Source organism: Oncorhynchus masou, chromosome 18 (genome assembly GCF_036934945.1).
Source record: "Oncorhynchus masou masou isolate Uvic2021 chromosome 18, UVic_Omas_1.1, whole genome shotgun sequence".
Lineage (NCBI taxonomy): Eukaryota > Metazoa > Chordata > Actinopteri > Salmoniformes > Salmonidae > Oncorhynchus > Oncorhynchus masou.
Window position 1 is genome coordinate 28,095,342 of NC_088229.1, and position 16,277 is coordinate 28,111,618.

Here is a 16,277-nt window from a genome sequence, read left to right on the forward strand (position 1 = left end):
TGTTTTTATGTAATGCAATGTTGGTTAACATAGGTAGTGTGTTCTATTATGCTTCCTGATTTTTTGGGGCATAATTTTGAAGTTGTCCCTAATCTATTCAAAATGTGATGTGCGCAATGGACACTCAGGCAGTCCAGGTCATTTGGAATATAGCAAACCGCAGCATCCGATGCTGTCGAGCAGGAGAGAACCTCGTCAGTGTAGTAACCAATAAGGATGCAGTATTTTATATATAGTCCTGCCCACCACACGTCGCGCTTGCGTGGAAGAGTCTACCCGACACACATGGAGCTATAGTGGTGTTTAGGGTCCTGTGTATAATAGTGGCGGTAGAAGAAACTGGACCCTTCAGTCCACTGCAGCACGGGGAGTTAGAAGACGAATCCATTTAAGTAATCATGTCGTGGCTCTTCGGCTGGGGAAAGGGGGCCAGCAAACCCCCGACAGATGAAGCAGAGTCCCCTGGAGGAGAAGGGGGATCTTCTGATAAATCGTTCGGAGAGAAGCCCAAGGACAAATGGAGTAACTTCGACCCGACCGGGCTTGAACGAGCCGCAAAATCTGCGAGGGAACTTGACAGATCACGTTCGTACAATAGTTATCACATTGTCATGTCATTTGTTAAAGCTTGTTGTTCCTGTCGGAAGTTACCTTTTTGTTTTGTTTGCAGATTTTGTGTGAGTTCAGTATCGCATGCAACTGTACGATAACGTTGCAGAATATGAGCAATTAACCGTTCTGACAACTGCAACAAAGTATCAATTGAACATGAATCAACTATAGAAAGTATGTAATGAACTGGAATCGACTGTATCAACAAAGACTATCTGCAACAGGCTTTGGTGGGCGTGACAGTGATCGAAAGAACAAAGTGTTCTTCATGGGGATGTTTTCTGACCTGCCACTTGTTCAAGATAACATTCCCGTTCGATGTTTACAAGAGAGCATGTGGCCTGCATAGACGTATGACCTGCTGTTGCATATATGGGGTTATAAATTTAAGCAGTAAGGCACGAGGGGGTGTGGTATATGGCCAATATACCACGGCAACCTGCTGTTTTTTGCCTGGACACAGCCCTTAGCCGTGGTATGTTGGCCATATACCACAAACCCCCAAGGTGCCTTGTTGCTATTATAAACTGGTTACCAACGTAATTAGATAAGTAAAAATACATGTTTTGTTATACCTGTGGTATATGGTCTGATATACCACGTCTGTCAGCCAATCAGCATTCAGGGATCGTACCACCCAGTTTATAATTAACCATGAACGTCAGTTTGGCGCATGCTTATGTATGCCATGACAGTGAAAGTGGTATCATTTGTGAATTAATGGCAATTCATGTTAAATAATTTATCCTGTTCCCCAAATGAACATCTAAACTCATAGTATCAAGTGACCAATTGACATTGAAGTGTCTTAATTTTGTTTCCATCTCAACTCTATAGGCCATGCGAAAGAGGCGCTTGATCTGGCTCGCATGCAGGAGCAATCGGTACAGCTGGAGCATCAGAGTAAAGTGAAGGTGGGACACTTTCAAATGTCTGGTTACTAGGTTTACCCATTGAAATGTTGGGAGCATAAAAAGTGTGCAATTTTCTGATTTAAAAAAAAATACAGTTTACCTACTCTACTGCTACAAACATTTATGGGTGTTTTTTAGCTCATGCTTTTTACTTTTAGTTTTCAAGTGTCAGCCTTCTTCTATTTAGCTGCAGCATTTGTTTTTGTAGAAGAAATCAAGTGTTATCCACTATTGTCTTATGATCTTCCCTGTCCTAGACATTCCAGTACTGTCACCTACATTTCAAAACGGGAACACAGGGGTTCTCATTTCTATATATTCATCCACTTTCTCTCAATCCTCCCTTGACTTTTCTTTTTGGGTCCATATACTTGGCATCTATGATGCTCGGAATAATGAGATTAGGGTTTAAGCATAACAGTTCTCTGTCCTTCAAACTTACTACATATTCCTCTCTGAAAACATGCTTTAATCCCATTCACTAACAGGAATATGAAGCAGCCTTGGAGCAGCTGAAGGGGGAACAGATCCGTCTCCAGGCCGAGGAAAGGCGGAAAACACTGACAGAGGAGACCAAGCAAAATCAAGCGGTATGGGAGTGTTTGAGAGTTGCTGACAAATAGTCCTTGACTACATTCCGCTGATGTAATTTACCAGTCAAGTGTGAATAAATCTAGTGTTGTGCTAAGTATGTTGTTATGGGGATAATGTACATTATTTGTCTTTATTGTATTGCATCCTTAATGTTGGCTCATGCTTTAAATGGTGCAAATGTGTTTTCTGTCTTATTTCCTCTAGAGGGCACAGTATCAAGACAAACTTGCCAGACAGAGATATGATGATCAAGTCAGGCAGCAGGTAAGCTCTCTGTTCTGATTTCTGTTGAATCTCAGCCATAGCTATAGAAAAACACAAAAAGAAACCCAATTGGGACCCATGCTGATAAAAAAAGGACAAGAATGAGAAATATGGTTAAGTGTATGTTCAGCATGTGTTTTGTATTTGCAGCAAGCCCTCAATGAGGAGAACTTGCGCCAGCAAGAGGAATCAGTAACAAAGCAGGAGGCTATGCGAAAAGGTGCAGGAAAATTCCCCATGTCATTATGACACACAGGAGAAGGTTTACTAAGCATTTGCACCTGTTCTTCATCAAGGAAAATGAAACATGAAGAATAGTGAACTGAGACCGTTTCATGTTTTTGTCATTGTTTACAGCAGGGGTAGGCAACTCTGTTCCTGGAGTGCCGCAGGTACTGCCAGATTTTGTTCCGTCTAGGCATCACACCTGAGCTAATTGATCAGTTCAGCCAAGCTGGCCTTCCGGGTCAGTAAATCAAAAACATGAAGTGCCTACGGTTGTCTACACCTGGTTTAGAGTATATCTGTAGTTCTCTTCTGACAGAAACTGGTGCAAATGCTTTGTAAATCAGTCCCACAGTATGTTTACTAATAGCAGACTCAGTCAAAAACATATTTGAACTTACTTTAGTTCCACTCTCTTTCCTAGTCACTATTGAACATGAAATGGCTTTGCGGCACAAGAACGAATTGCTTCGTGTAGAGGCAGAGTCTGCAGCTCGTGCCAAGGTAGAGCGGGAGAATGCGGACCTCATCCGTGAACAGATCCGCCTTAAAGCAGCCGAACACAGGCAGACGGTCCTGGAGTCCATCAGGTGAGATGGGAAGGGTCAAAATGGTTCTACACTCTACAGCAGTGTCCCATTATTGGGTCGGGCCCAATGGCGGGTTGCACTTGCAGTTACTTTTTAGAGGGTCACAGCTTGAGACTGGGCTGTGGAAGACAATCAGTTGTAAAGAGCTTTATACATTCCAATTCTTATCACATCTCATATTATGTAATACATTTAATTTGATCAGCCAGTATTCTGTTATGTTTGGATAAGAACCCAGGAATGCTGTGAATGTTTGGTAGTCATAATGGGAGCAGTCACTGTAATAATTATGTTTTTGTTTCTCTCAGGACTGCAGGAGCAGTCTTTGGGGAAGGGTTCCATGCCTTTGTGTCCGACTGGGATAAACTCACTGCCACGGTAAAAAGTCTCCCCCTTACTACCAATCTTCTATCACACTTTCACCCTACAAGCTGCGATATAGCTTGAATTTCACATTGTGGTTGCTTACCATATCTGAGTCATTGACACACACTGTTTGGTGAATGCCCTGCAGGTGGCTGGGTTCACACTGCTGGCAGTAGGGGTGTATTCAGCGCGGAACGCCACCGGGGTGATTGGGCGCTATATAGAGGCTCGTCTGGGAAAGCCTTCGCTGGTTCGAGAGACCTCCAGAATCACTGTTGCCGAGGCCATCAAACACCCTGTTAAGGTATCTAAAGACGAGATAAAATAGTTCCCTTTCAGTACATAACAAATTGATATGGGATATTTGTTGTCCCTGTTCTTTGAAGTGCACTGAACAAAAATATAAACACAACATGCAACAATTTCAAAGATTTTACAGAGTTACAGTTCATATTAGGAAATCAGTCAATTGACCCTGATCTTTGGATTTCACATGACTGGGAATACAGATATGCTTCTGTTGGTCACGTACCTTAACTAAAAAGGTAGGAGCGTGGATCAGAGAACCAGTCCATATCTGGTGTGACCACCATTTGCCTCATGTAGCACAACACATCTCCTTCACATAGAGATGATCAGGCTGTTGACTGTGGGCTGTGCAATGTTGTCCCACTCTTTTAATGGCTGTGCAAAGTTGTGGGATATTGGCGGGAACTGGAACATGCTGTTGTACATGTCGATCCAGAGAATACCAAACATGGTCAATGGGTGACATGTCTGGTGAGTATGCAGACCATGGAAGAACTGGGACATTTTCAGCTTCCAGGAATTGTGTACAGATCCTTGTGACATGGGGCTGTGCATGATCTTCCTGAAACATGAGGTGATGGCGACGAATGAATGGCTCGACAATGGGCTTCAGGATCTTGTCACAGTATCTCTGTGCATTCAAATTGCCATCAATAAAATGCAATTGTGTTCGTTGTCCGTAGCTTATGCCTGCCCATACCATAACCCCACTGCCACCATGGGGGGCACTCTGTTCACAACGTTGACATCAGCAAACCGCTCGCATACACAATGCTATACACGTTGTCTGCCATCTGCCAGACAACATTTGAAACCAGGATTCATCCATAAAGAGCACACTTCTTCAGTGAATCAGTGGCAATCGAAGGTGAGCATTTTGCCACAGAAGTCGGTTATGACGCCGAACTGTAGTCTGGTCAAGACCCTGTTGAGGACAATGGGGACGCAGATGAGTTTCCCTGAGACGGTTTCTGATAGTTTGTGCAGAGATTCTTCTGTCTTCTGTTGTGCAAACCCACAGTTTCATCAGCTGTCCAGGTGGCTTGTCTCAGACGATCCCTCGGGTGAAAAATCCGGATGTGGAGGTCCTGGGCTGGCGTGGTTACACGTGGTCTGCGGTTTTTAAGCCGGTCGGACCTACTGAGAAATTCTCTAAAATGACGTTGGAGGCGGTTTATGGTAGATATATTCAAATAAAATAATCTGGCAACAGCTCTGGTTGAGACATTTGTGGCATTGTGTTGTGTGAGGGAACTGCACATTTTAGAGTGGCCTTTTATTTTCCCCAGCACAAGGTGCACCTGTGTAATGATCATGCTGTTTAATCAGCTTCTTGATATGCCACAACTGTCAGGTGGATGGATTATCTTGGCAAAGGACAAATGCTCACTAACAGGGATGTAAACAAATGTGCTCAAAATTTGAGAGAATAAGCTTTTTGTGTAATGGAGCTCATGAGACCAACACTTTACATGTTGCGTTTATATTTCTGTTCAGTGTAGTTAAAATGATGCCCATTATACAGTGAATTCGGAAAATATTCAGACCCCTTGACTTTTTCTACATTTTGTTATGTTACAGCCTTATTCTAAAATGGATTAAATTACTTTTTTCCCTTGTCAATCTACACATGATACACCATAATGACAAAGCGAAAACAGGTTTTTAGAATTTTGGGCAAAATGTATTAAAAGTAAAACAGAAACACCATATTTACATAAGTATTCAACCCCTTTGCTATGAGACTCGAAAATGGGCTCAGGTGCATCCTGTTTCCATTGATCATCCTTTTGATTTGTGTCCACTTGTTGTAAAGTCAATTGATTGGACATGATTTGGAAAGACACACACCTGTCTATATAAGGTCCCACAGTTGACAGTGCATGTCGGAGCAAAAACCAAGCCATGAGGTCGAAGGAATTGTCCGTAGAGCTCATAGACTGGATTGTGTCTCGGCACAGATCTGGGGACGTGTACCAAAACATTTCTGCAGCACTGAAGATCCCCAAGAACACGGTGGCCTCCATCATTCTTAAATGGAAAAAGTTTGGAACCAGCAAGAATCTTCATAGAGTTGGCCGCCCGGCCAAACTGAGCAATTAGGGGAGAACCCAATGGTCACTCTGACAGAGCTCCAGAGTTTATCTGTGGAGATGGGAGAACATTCCAGAAGGACAAGCATCTCTGCAGCACTCCACCAATCTGGCCTTTATGGTAGAGTGGCCAAATTGGAGCCACTCCTCAGTAAAAGGCACATGACAGCCCACTTGAAGATTGCCAAAAGGCACCTAAAGGACTCTGACCATGAGAAACAAGATCAAACTCTTTGGCCTGAATGCAAGCGTCCTGTCTGGAGGAAACCTGGCACCCCCTACGGTGAAGCATGGTGGTGGCAGCATCATGCTGTCGGGACATTTTTCAGCGGCAGGGACTGGGAAGCTGGTCAGGATCGAGGGAATGATCAACGGAGCAAAGCACAGAGAGATCTTTGATGAAAACCTGCTCCAGAGCGCTCAGGAACTCCGACTTGGGAATCCAACCTACAGAATGCACTTTAGGTTGAATATCATATTAACTGTATTATAATACATGTATGAAGTGTTTAACTGTATGTATGTAAACTCTGAATTCTTTTCTACCTTCAGACAATGAAGCGTCTGAGAAGTAGACCACAGGATGCTCTGGAGGGAGTAGTTCTTAGTGTAAGTACACAGTGTATATTCAGTATTATTCCATTCACAGCATGAAAGAATTCTTTACATTACAATAAAAGCAGATATCCCTACACACTGATGTCACTGCTAAAGTTAGTTAACCTCCCTTAAGTTGACATTTCTCCTGCCCTCTCTCTCTTCCCTCCCCTCTCTGTTGTGTAGCCATCCCTGGAGGAGCGTGTGCGGGACATTGCCATTGCGACTCGTAACACTCGACAGAATAAGGGGCTCTATAGAAACATCCTTATGTATGGACCCCCTGGGACTGGCAAGACCCTCTTTGCCAAGGTATTACATGGCATGCACTATACATGTTAGTATAGTTTAACATGTACTTTACTAGAATAAGGAAAACATTTCGACATTTTTCAAAATTGTATTGGTTAGGTGCAGGGTGGCAAAACTGGAAAATAATGTTTTGCTATCAACTTTACACCGGTGTGTATAGTACAGTAGTCACGAGCTGTCCATTGTCAACAGGGTCACACTTAGCCAATAGTTGCTGCATCCACTATTTTACTGAATGATGGTCTGTTACGTTGCCCTGCAGAAACTGGCCCTCCATTCTGGGATGGATTACGCCATCATGACAGGTGGAGATGTAGCCCCTATGGGCCGTGACGGCGTGACGGCCATGCACAAGGTCTTTGACTGGGCCAGTACAAGCCAGCGCGGGTAGGACATTCATTCACTGTGTTGTGTTAAATGTCCAAAATTAAATGTACAGATCCTCTTTGGCACAAATCTTATGGGTGTTTATGTAAAATCAGAGCCATACACTATCTGTCAAAAGTTTTTAGAGCACCTACTCATTCAAGGGTTTTTCTTTAATTTTACTATTTTCTACATTGTATAATAGTGAAGATATTAAAACTATAAACAAACAAATATAGTGGCAAGCAAAAGTATGTGAACCCTTTGGAGTTACCTGGATTTCTGCATAAATTTGTCATAAAATTTGTCAAAGTCAAAACATCTAAGTCATAACAATAGACAAACACAGTCTGCTTAAACTAATAACACAAACAATTATACGTTTTATGTCTTTATTGAACACACCATGTAAACATTCACAGTGCAGGGTGGGAAAAGTATGTGAACCCTTGGATTTAATAACTGGTTGACCCTCCTTTTGGCGTTTTCTGTAGTTGTGGATCAGACCTGCACAACGGTCAGAAGGAATTTTGGACCATTCCTCTTTACAAAACTTTTTCAGTTCAGCAATATTCTTGGAATGTCTGGTGTGAACTGCTCTCTTGAGGTCATGCAACAGCATCTCATTCGGGTTGAGGTCAGGACCACTTCAAAAGGTCCACTTCAAAAGGCATATTTTCTTCTGTGGAAGCCTTCTGTTGTTGATTTACTTCTGTGTTTTGGCTCATTGTCTTGTTGCATCACCAAACTTCTAGGTGATGTCCTATTGCGCTTCAAATGGCCTTACATTCTCCTGCAAAATATCTTGATAAACTTGGGAAATCAGACTGATAGCAAGCTGTCCAGGCCCTGATGCTCTCTCCACCATGCTTTACAGTTGGGATGAGATTTTGATGTTGGTGTGCTGTCTTTTTTTACTCCACACAGTGTTGTGTGTTCCTTCCAAACAACTCAACTGTAGTTTCATCTGTCCGCAGAATATTTTGCCAGTAGCGCTGTGGAATATCCAGGTGCTCCTTTGTGAACTTCAGACGTGCAGCAACGCTTTTTTAGGACAGAGGTGGCTTCTTCCGTTGTGTCCTCCCATGAACACCATTCTTGTTTAGTGTTGTACATATCGTAGACTTGTCAACAGAGATGCTTGCATATTCCAGAGATTTCTGTAAGTCTTTAGCTAACCTCAATGAGCATTCTGCGCTGTGCTCTTGCAGTCATCTTTACAGTACGACCACTCCTAGATAGAGTAGCAACAGTACTGAACTTTCTCCATTTATAGACAATTTGTCTTACCGTGGACTGATGGACATGAAGTCTTGTAGGGATACTTTTGTAACCCTTTTCAGCTTTATGCAAGTCAAGAATTCTCTTTTTTTGTTTGAGGCATGGTTCACATCAAGCAATGCTTCTTGTGAATAGCAAGCTCATATTTTGTGAGTGTTTTTGATAGGGCAGGGCAGCTCTAACCAACATCTCCATCTCGTCTCATTGATTGGACTTCAGGTTAGCTGACTCAAGTCATTAGCCTAGGGGTTCACATGCTTTTTCCAAAATACACTGTGAATGTTTAAATGATGTATTCAGTATAGATGAAAAATACAATAATTTGTTTGTTATTAGTTTAAGCACACTGTTTGTGTATTGTTGTGACTTAGATGAAGATAATGTAAAATGGTATGGCCACTTTATGCAGAAATCCAGGTAATTCCAAAGGGTTAACTTACTTTTTCTTGCCACTGTATGGAATCATGTAGTAACCAAAAAAAGTGTTAAACAAATAGAAATATATTTTAGATTCTTCAAATTGCCACCCTTTTCCTTGATGACAGCTTTGCACACTCTTGGCATTCTCTCAACCAGCTTCACCTGGAATGCTTTTCCAACAGTCTTAAAGGAGTTCCGACATATGCTGAGCACTTGTTGGCTGCTTTTTCTTCAATTTGTGGTCCAACTCATCCCAAACCATCTCTATTTGGTTGAGGTCGGGTGATTGTGGAGGCCAGGTCATCTGATGCAGCACTCCATCACTCTCTGTCTTGGTCAAATAACCCTTACACAGCCTGGAGCTGTGTTTGGTCATTGTCCTGTTGAAAAACAAATGATAATCCCACTTAGCCCAAACCAGATGGGATGGCGTATCACTGCAGAATGCTGTGGTAGCTATGCTGATGGTGTGCCTTGAATTCTAAGTAAATCACAGACCTTGTCACCAGTAAAGCACCTCCACACCATAACACCTCCTCCATGCTTTACTGTGGGAAATACATGCAGAGATCATCCGTTCACCCACACTGCATCTCACAAAGACACGGCGGTTGGAACCAAAAATCTCCAATTCGCGCTCCAGACCAAAGGACACATTTCCACCGGTCTAATTATCATTGCTTGTGTTTCTTGGCCCAAGCAAGTCTCTTCTTATTGGTGCCCTTTAGTAGTGGTTTCTTTGCAGCAATTCGACCATGAAGGCCTGATTCACGCAGTCTCATCTGAACAGCTGATGTTGAGATGTGTCTGTTACTTCATCTCTGTGAAGCATTTATTTGGGCTGTAATTTCTGAGGCTGGTGACGAGGAACATATCCTCTCCAGCAGGGGTAACTCTGGGTCTTCCATTCCTGTGGCAGTCCTCATGAGGGCCAGTTTCATCATAGGGCTTGATGGCTTTGCAACTGCGCTTGAAGAAACTTTCAGTTTTTGAAATTATTATATTATATTATTATATTGAAATTTTCCGTATTGACTGACTTTCAAGTCTTAAAGTAATGATGGACTGTCATTTCTCTTTGCTTATTTGAGCTGTTCTTGCCATAATATGGTCTTGGTCTTTTACCAAATAGGGCTATCTTCTGCATACCACCCTACCTTGTCACAACACAACTGATTGGCTCAAACACATTAAGAAGGGAAGAAATTCCACAAATTAACTTTTAAGAAGGCACATCTGTTAATTGAAATGCATTCCAGGTGACCTCCTCATGAAGCTGGTTGAGAGAATGCTAAGTGTGCAAAGCTGTTATGAAAGCAAAGCATGGCTGTTTGAAGAATCTCAAATATAAAATTATTTGTTTAACACTTATTGTTACTAAATTATTCTACGAGTCCATAGTTTTGTTGTCTTCACTATTATTCTACAATGTATAAATAAATAAAAACCCTTGAATGAGTAGGTGTTCTAAAACTTTAGACCGATAGTGTGTATATAAAGATCCATCTGCAGTTGAAGTCGGAAGTTTACATACACCTAAGCCAAATACATTTAAACTCCGTTTTTCACAATTCCTGACATTTAATCCTAGTTAAAATTCTCTGTCTTAGGTCAGTAAGGATCACCACATTATTTTAAGAATGTGAAATATCAGAATAACAGTAGAGAGAATTATTTATTTCAGCATTTCTTTATTTCATCACATTCCCAGTGGGTCAGAAGTTTACATACACTCAATTAGTATTTGGTAGCATTGCCTTTAAATTGTTGAACTTGGGACAAACGTTTCAGGTAGCCTTCCACAAGCTTCCCACAATAAGTTGGGTGAATTTTGACCCATTCCTCCTAACAGAGATGGTGTAACCGAGTCAGGTTTCAGGTTTAGGATTGATGGCAGGGCTTTGTTATGGCCACGCCAGTACCTTGACTTTGTTGTCCTTAAGCCATTTTGCCAGAACTTTGGAAGTATGCTTGGGGTCAATGTCCATTTGGAAGACCCATTTGCAACCAAGCTTTAACTTCCTGACTGATGTCTTGAGATGTTGCTTCAATATATCCACATAGTTGTACTTCATCATGATGCCATCTATTTTGTGAAGTGCGCCAGTCCCTCCTGCAGCAAAGCACCCCCATAACATGTTGCTGCCACCCCCGTGCTTCACGGTTGGGATGGTGTTCTTCAGCTTGCAAGCCTCCCCCTTTTTCCTCCAAACATAACGATGGTCATTATGGCCAAACAGTTCTATTTTTGTTTCATCAAACTAGAGGACATTTCTAAAAAAAAAAATTTAAAAAAAGAAATACGATCTTTGTCCCCATGTGCAGTTGCAAACCATAGTCTGGCTTTTTTATGCCGGTTTTGGAGCCGTGGCTTCTTCCTTGCTGAGCGGCCTTTCGGGTTATGTTGATATAGGACTTGTTTTACTGTGGATATAGACACTTTTGTACCTGTTTCCTCCAGCATCTTCACAAGGTCCTTTACTGTTGTTCTGGGATTGATTTGCACTTTTTGCACCAAAGTATGTTTATCTCTAGGAGACAGAATGTGTCTCCTTCCTGAGCGGTATGACGGCTGCGTGGTCCCATGGTGTTTATACTTGCGTACTATTGTTTGTACAGATGAACGTGGTACCTTCAGGCGTATGGAAATTGCTCCCAAGGACGAACCAGACTTGTGGTCTACAATATTTTTTCTGAGGTCTTGGGTGATTTTCTTTTGATTTTTCCCATGATGTCAAGCAAAGAGGCCCTGAGTTTGAAGGTATGCCTTGAAATACATCCACAGGTACACCTCCAAATGGCAAAGGCTAATTGACATAATTTATCAGAAGCTTCTAAAGCCATGACATAATTTCCTGAAATTTTCCAAGCTGTTTAAAGAAAGACACAGTCAACTTAGTGTATGTAACCTTCTGACCCACTGGAATTGTGATACAGTGAATAATAAGTGAAATAATCTGTCTGTAAACAGTTAATGGATAAATTACTTGTAGATGTCCTAACCGACTTGCCAAAACTTTAGTTCGTTAACAAGAAATTTGTGGAGTGGTTGAAAAGCAAGTTTTAATGACTCCAACCTAAGTGTATGTAAACTTCCAACTTCAACTGTATCTATGTGCGTGTCAGATTCAAATAACCATTGTGGTTCAATAGTAAAAATAAAAAAATACCAGTTTTCTAATAAAGCCATTAGATTTGCTAATCTCTTTCTCTTCATTTGCCTCAACTTCTGTAGCCTCCTGCTTTTTGTAGATGAAGCAGATGCATTCTTACGCAAGAGATCCACAGTGAGTCCAGTAACAGAACTAAGCGCATGTTCTGTTTTCAAGAGTCAACATGTCGGCTATTTTGATCACATCAATTACTTTGTTGCAGGAGACAATCAGTGAGGACCTCAGATCCACCCTTAACGCATTCCTTTATCGCACTGGAGAGCAGAGCAACAAGTTGGTACCAACCTAAATAAAAAACTATGTTCATTTTAAGTGATTTTACACTGGCAAGTTACCATAGTGATTTTCTTCCGAAGTATATTATTTGAGTTTTGAGAAAGTGCATGAAAAGTTTGACTTGACTAAAAAAGATCATTGTCTCTCTCCCCAGGTTTATGCTAGTGTTGGCCAGTAACCAGCCTGAGCAGTTTGACTGGGCCATCAACGACCGTATTGATGAGATTGTAAACTTTGCCTTGCCTGGGCTGGAGGAGAGGGAGAGACTGGTGCGCCTGTACTTTGACAGATTTGTACTGGAGCCTGCCACATTAGGGAGACAGTGAGTACACTATTCTCCACTTGTACTACAATGCCACTATCTATGTGGCATAATGATTTGGGTAATCTCTACAATCAATATTCATTAGATGTATTTTTCAACTAATGACTTCTCTGACGAAACAATAGTGTGTTGAGTTGAAGGTTTATTTCACTAACATATATCCCCCTGCAGGAGAATGAAGTTGGCCCAGTTTGACTATGGCCAGAAGTGTTCGAACATTGCAATTCGTGCAGAGGGCATGTCGGGCCGTGAGATCTCTAAACTGGGTGTGGCCTGGCAGGTTAGTACATGTGACCTGTCCAGTTAGTTGTCTTTAGATAACGGGACACAGGATAACATTCAATCCCTGTTTTCTCATCAGGCTGCTGCATATTCCTCAGAAGATGGCGTCTTGACAGAAGCTATGATCGATGCACGTGTTGACGACGCTGTCCATCAACATGCGCAAAAAATGGACTGGCTCCACATGGAAAGGGGCGCGGAAAGTGCGGGTAAGCACGGAGTGGTGGTGCCAAAGGAGGCGGAAGCAGCGAGTGTAATAGGATTCACACTGGTGCAAGAGGCTGTAACACAGGCCCTGGATTCAGTCCCCACCATCCAAGTGGTGCTCCCTGTCATGGAGGCCATCATCTCGAACGCTCAGGCCGCAGCGGAAGCTGAGCCAGTGAAGGTTAACGAGGCAGCTGCCATTATTGAGGAGGCAGTTACCCTAGTTAACGAGGCAGAGGGTGTTACCCCCATTGTCACTGAGACTGTTGCAGCATTTCCAGCACTCAAGGAGGCAGAAGTGGTGGAATCCTGTGGAAACTGCTACTGCTCTACCATTGGTACAGGAGGTAGAAATAATCAAGGATGTGCCCGAAAAGGCTACAGCATCTCTTGTTCCAGAGACTGTAGCAGTGCCTAAGGTAGAGGTCTATGTGACAGCAGAGGTGTCTGTACCCAAGGACACAGAAGCAGAGGTACTTGTAGACACAGCCCCTATCATTAAAGAAGAACCAGAGTCGGAGGCCACAGCAGTTCCTGTTGCCCAGGAGACAGAGGCCGCAGCCACCCCCGTTGTCGCGGGGGCTGCGGCCACCCCCGTTGTCGCGGAGGCCTCTGATTCTGAAACTAAGACCACAGCAATCTCTGTTGCCCAGGAAACTGAGACCCATGTAACCAAGGAGACAGAGGCCACAGTAACCCCTGTAGCCCAGAACACAGAGGCCACTACAGCAAAGGTTGACACAGAAACTGCAGCTGAGGTCCCTGCAACGGTTGTGGCCAAGGAATCTGAGGCGACTGAAACTACAGTTGCCAAGGAAGCAGTGGACCCTGAAATCCCTGTCACCCACGAGGCAGATGCTAGTAAAGTTAAAACACCTCAAGCAAAGGACCAGGAAGGTTGACGACTTAACCAAACCAAAAGACCCTCCTAAAAATGTTGAATAAATGGTGATGCTACTGAAACACTTTGGTAGGGAGCAAGTAGGTTAAATATTTTGAAGCAAAAATATGTACTGTATTGAATAATGGGTATTTTGTCATGATTAAATGGCTATTGATCATTCTGTCTCAATGGTGTCTTATTACACTTATCTATTGAACTATTTGTTTTTGTTTTTCAAAATTGCATGTCTTTATTTTTCAATTAAAGCACTTTGGAATTGTAATGAAAAGCGGTATAAAAGTTTCATAAATTATACGTTCAGTTTAAGTTGGATTTGCAAGTTCTTAAGTATATGGGAAATGTAATGGTTACAGGGGGTGACCGGTTGTCTGGAAGATTGGAGACAATAAGAAAATGGCAAAAGATAAGACTTTAGGCCTGTATACATCTCATTAGCAAATGAACTAGGTTGGTTGAGCACCATGTTACATCAATCCCTCTTAACATGTCTGAGAAAATATCTTTCCCTTACATTATTTTCCATGTGAGGTGCAAAGGCTCACAAAGCAACATCCAGGTATTTTAGTATTTGCAAGTGCAAAATCAAAAAAGAAAAGGAACAGGTGCCCATAAGGTAATAATATATAACCACACAGCATAGTCTCATAGACTAGATGTAACATAGTAAATCTGGGACACTCATATTCGTATGATATGTTACATTTGGTATGGTTACTTAAGGCAAAAACTAAAATAGGCTGGTTGGTCGGTGTGAATGTGTGGGTGTATAATGTGAATGTCTAGCGCATTAGAATCTCATCACGGACAACTTTAGCATTTTTGCAACTTTTCAACTACTTACTACTTATTAGCTACTTTGCAACTGCTTAGCATAATAGCTAACCTTAACCCTTTTAGTTTAACCGAACTCCTAACCTTAACCCCTAGCCTAGCTAACGTTAGCAACATATACGTTTTGAAAATGTGTAGCATATTGTAAGTTGTGTACATTTAGCAAATTCTTAACATGTAATACGAATTGTAATTCGGGAACATATCATACACAATGAGTGATGGATACCCACAAATGAATACATACCATGTGAAACATAACATCATACTAAATGGAGTGTCTCGGATTTACATACAGAATAATACAAAATGCTCCGAGACCAGGTTGAACCACAGAGGAAAGAAAAGCTACAGATTGAACCTCTACTTGCAAAGTTTTTACATTCATCAACATCAAACTGATTTTGTAGATCATGGTGTCCCGAATATAGGACGAGAGGATTGACCACTGACTGATTTCAAATGTAATTCATATACAAATGTCAATGCGTAATTATACAAACCACAAGTCTGTAACTACACTGTAATTACTGTATCTGCCTATGTAAGCACAATGTTTAAATACCTAGATATTAAGAATGCTTACGGGAAAGTGGTGTTGATCATTTAGCAAAAATGGACAAATGTCACACTATCCCTTTAATCTTATTTTTAAAAGTCCCAGACATACCAGAAGGAGCCTGTCTGAGGTTAATTGGTGTTCACAAAATCACATTTTTATTTCTTGATTAATTAAACCACAATTAGGTTTACTGCATGTGGATGGCATATACTAAAATATTAAATTGAACTGAACAGTTGATTTACATTCCATATTTCCTGTTTGAAAACATAACCGCTCACAAGTACAACCTCTAGGAATTATTATTTTTCTCCATACATACACTGTTCAATGGTAATGGTTACCAATGTTGAGGCAATGACACATTCAAACGTCAGGGGTCACTGTTGTGCTTCAATGGCACTTTTAATAAAACAGACATTTTATCTTCACAACAGCAATGTCTGGACAGAGAGGGAGAGAGGGACTGGGTGAGGGTTCCCACTGCTTCTAGGCTGGTTGCTTTTGAGTAAGTATGAAGGAATTGGATGTAGCAAAGTGGGAAGTGCTATTGGACACAATATTGGGAAGACGAGGGAAGCACTGAACTGTCTCCGTCTTATCTTGACTGGCAATTCATTTTCTACCTTCTCATAAATAATAACAGTGCAGAGAACCCTAACCACAAACGTATGCTCCCCTCCCCCTCTTATATTTACAGGTAAAATTAATACATTCATTTAATTCACTAGGTAACAAAACAAATTAATCTGTTTTTAGCAGACATCACACTGT

General features: G+C 41.8%; 1 protein-coding gene across 1 annotated transcript; it reads left to right on the forward strand.

Moving 5' to 3' along the window:
- Nucleotides 1-276: 276 nt before the first annotated feature.
- LOC135504336 (ATPase family AAA domain-containing protein 3-like) lies at nucleotides 277-14,267 on the forward strand. Its single transcript, XM_064922808.1, has 16 exons — nucleotides 277-585; nucleotides 1,450-1,526; nucleotides 2,015-2,116; nucleotides 2,325-2,384; nucleotides 2,535-2,604; nucleotides 3,034-3,199; nucleotides 3,508-3,577; nucleotides 3,714-3,869; nucleotides 6,520-6,576; nucleotides 6,751-6,876; nucleotides 7,139-7,263; nucleotides 12,179-12,230; nucleotides 12,319-12,389; nucleotides 12,547-12,714; nucleotides 12,889-12,997; nucleotides 13,079-14,267. The coding sequence occupies exons 1-16, from the start codon at nucleotides 399-401 to the stop codon at nucleotides 13,622-13,624; spliced, it is 2,142 nt and encodes a 713-aa protein (XP_064778880.1). The 5' UTR covers nucleotides 277-398; the 3' UTR covers nucleotides 13,625-14,267.
- Nucleotides 14,268-16,277: the final 2,010 nt, after the last annotated feature.

Excerpts from the sequence above, each read along its gene's own strand:
- LOC135504336 (XM_064922808.1), top strand. The coding sequence starts at position 399 with ATGTCGTGGCTCTTCGGCTGGGGAAAGGGGGCCAGCAAACCCCCGACA. Across the intron at positions 1,527-2,014 it reads AGCATCAGAGTAAAGTGAAG|GAATATGAAGCAGCCTTGGA; the intron begins GTGGGACACTTT and ends ATTCACTAACAG. Across the intron at positions 3,870-6,519 it reads CCATCAAACACCCTGTTAAG|ACAATGAAGCGTCTGAGAAG; the intron begins GTATCTAAAGAC and ends TTCTACCTTCAG.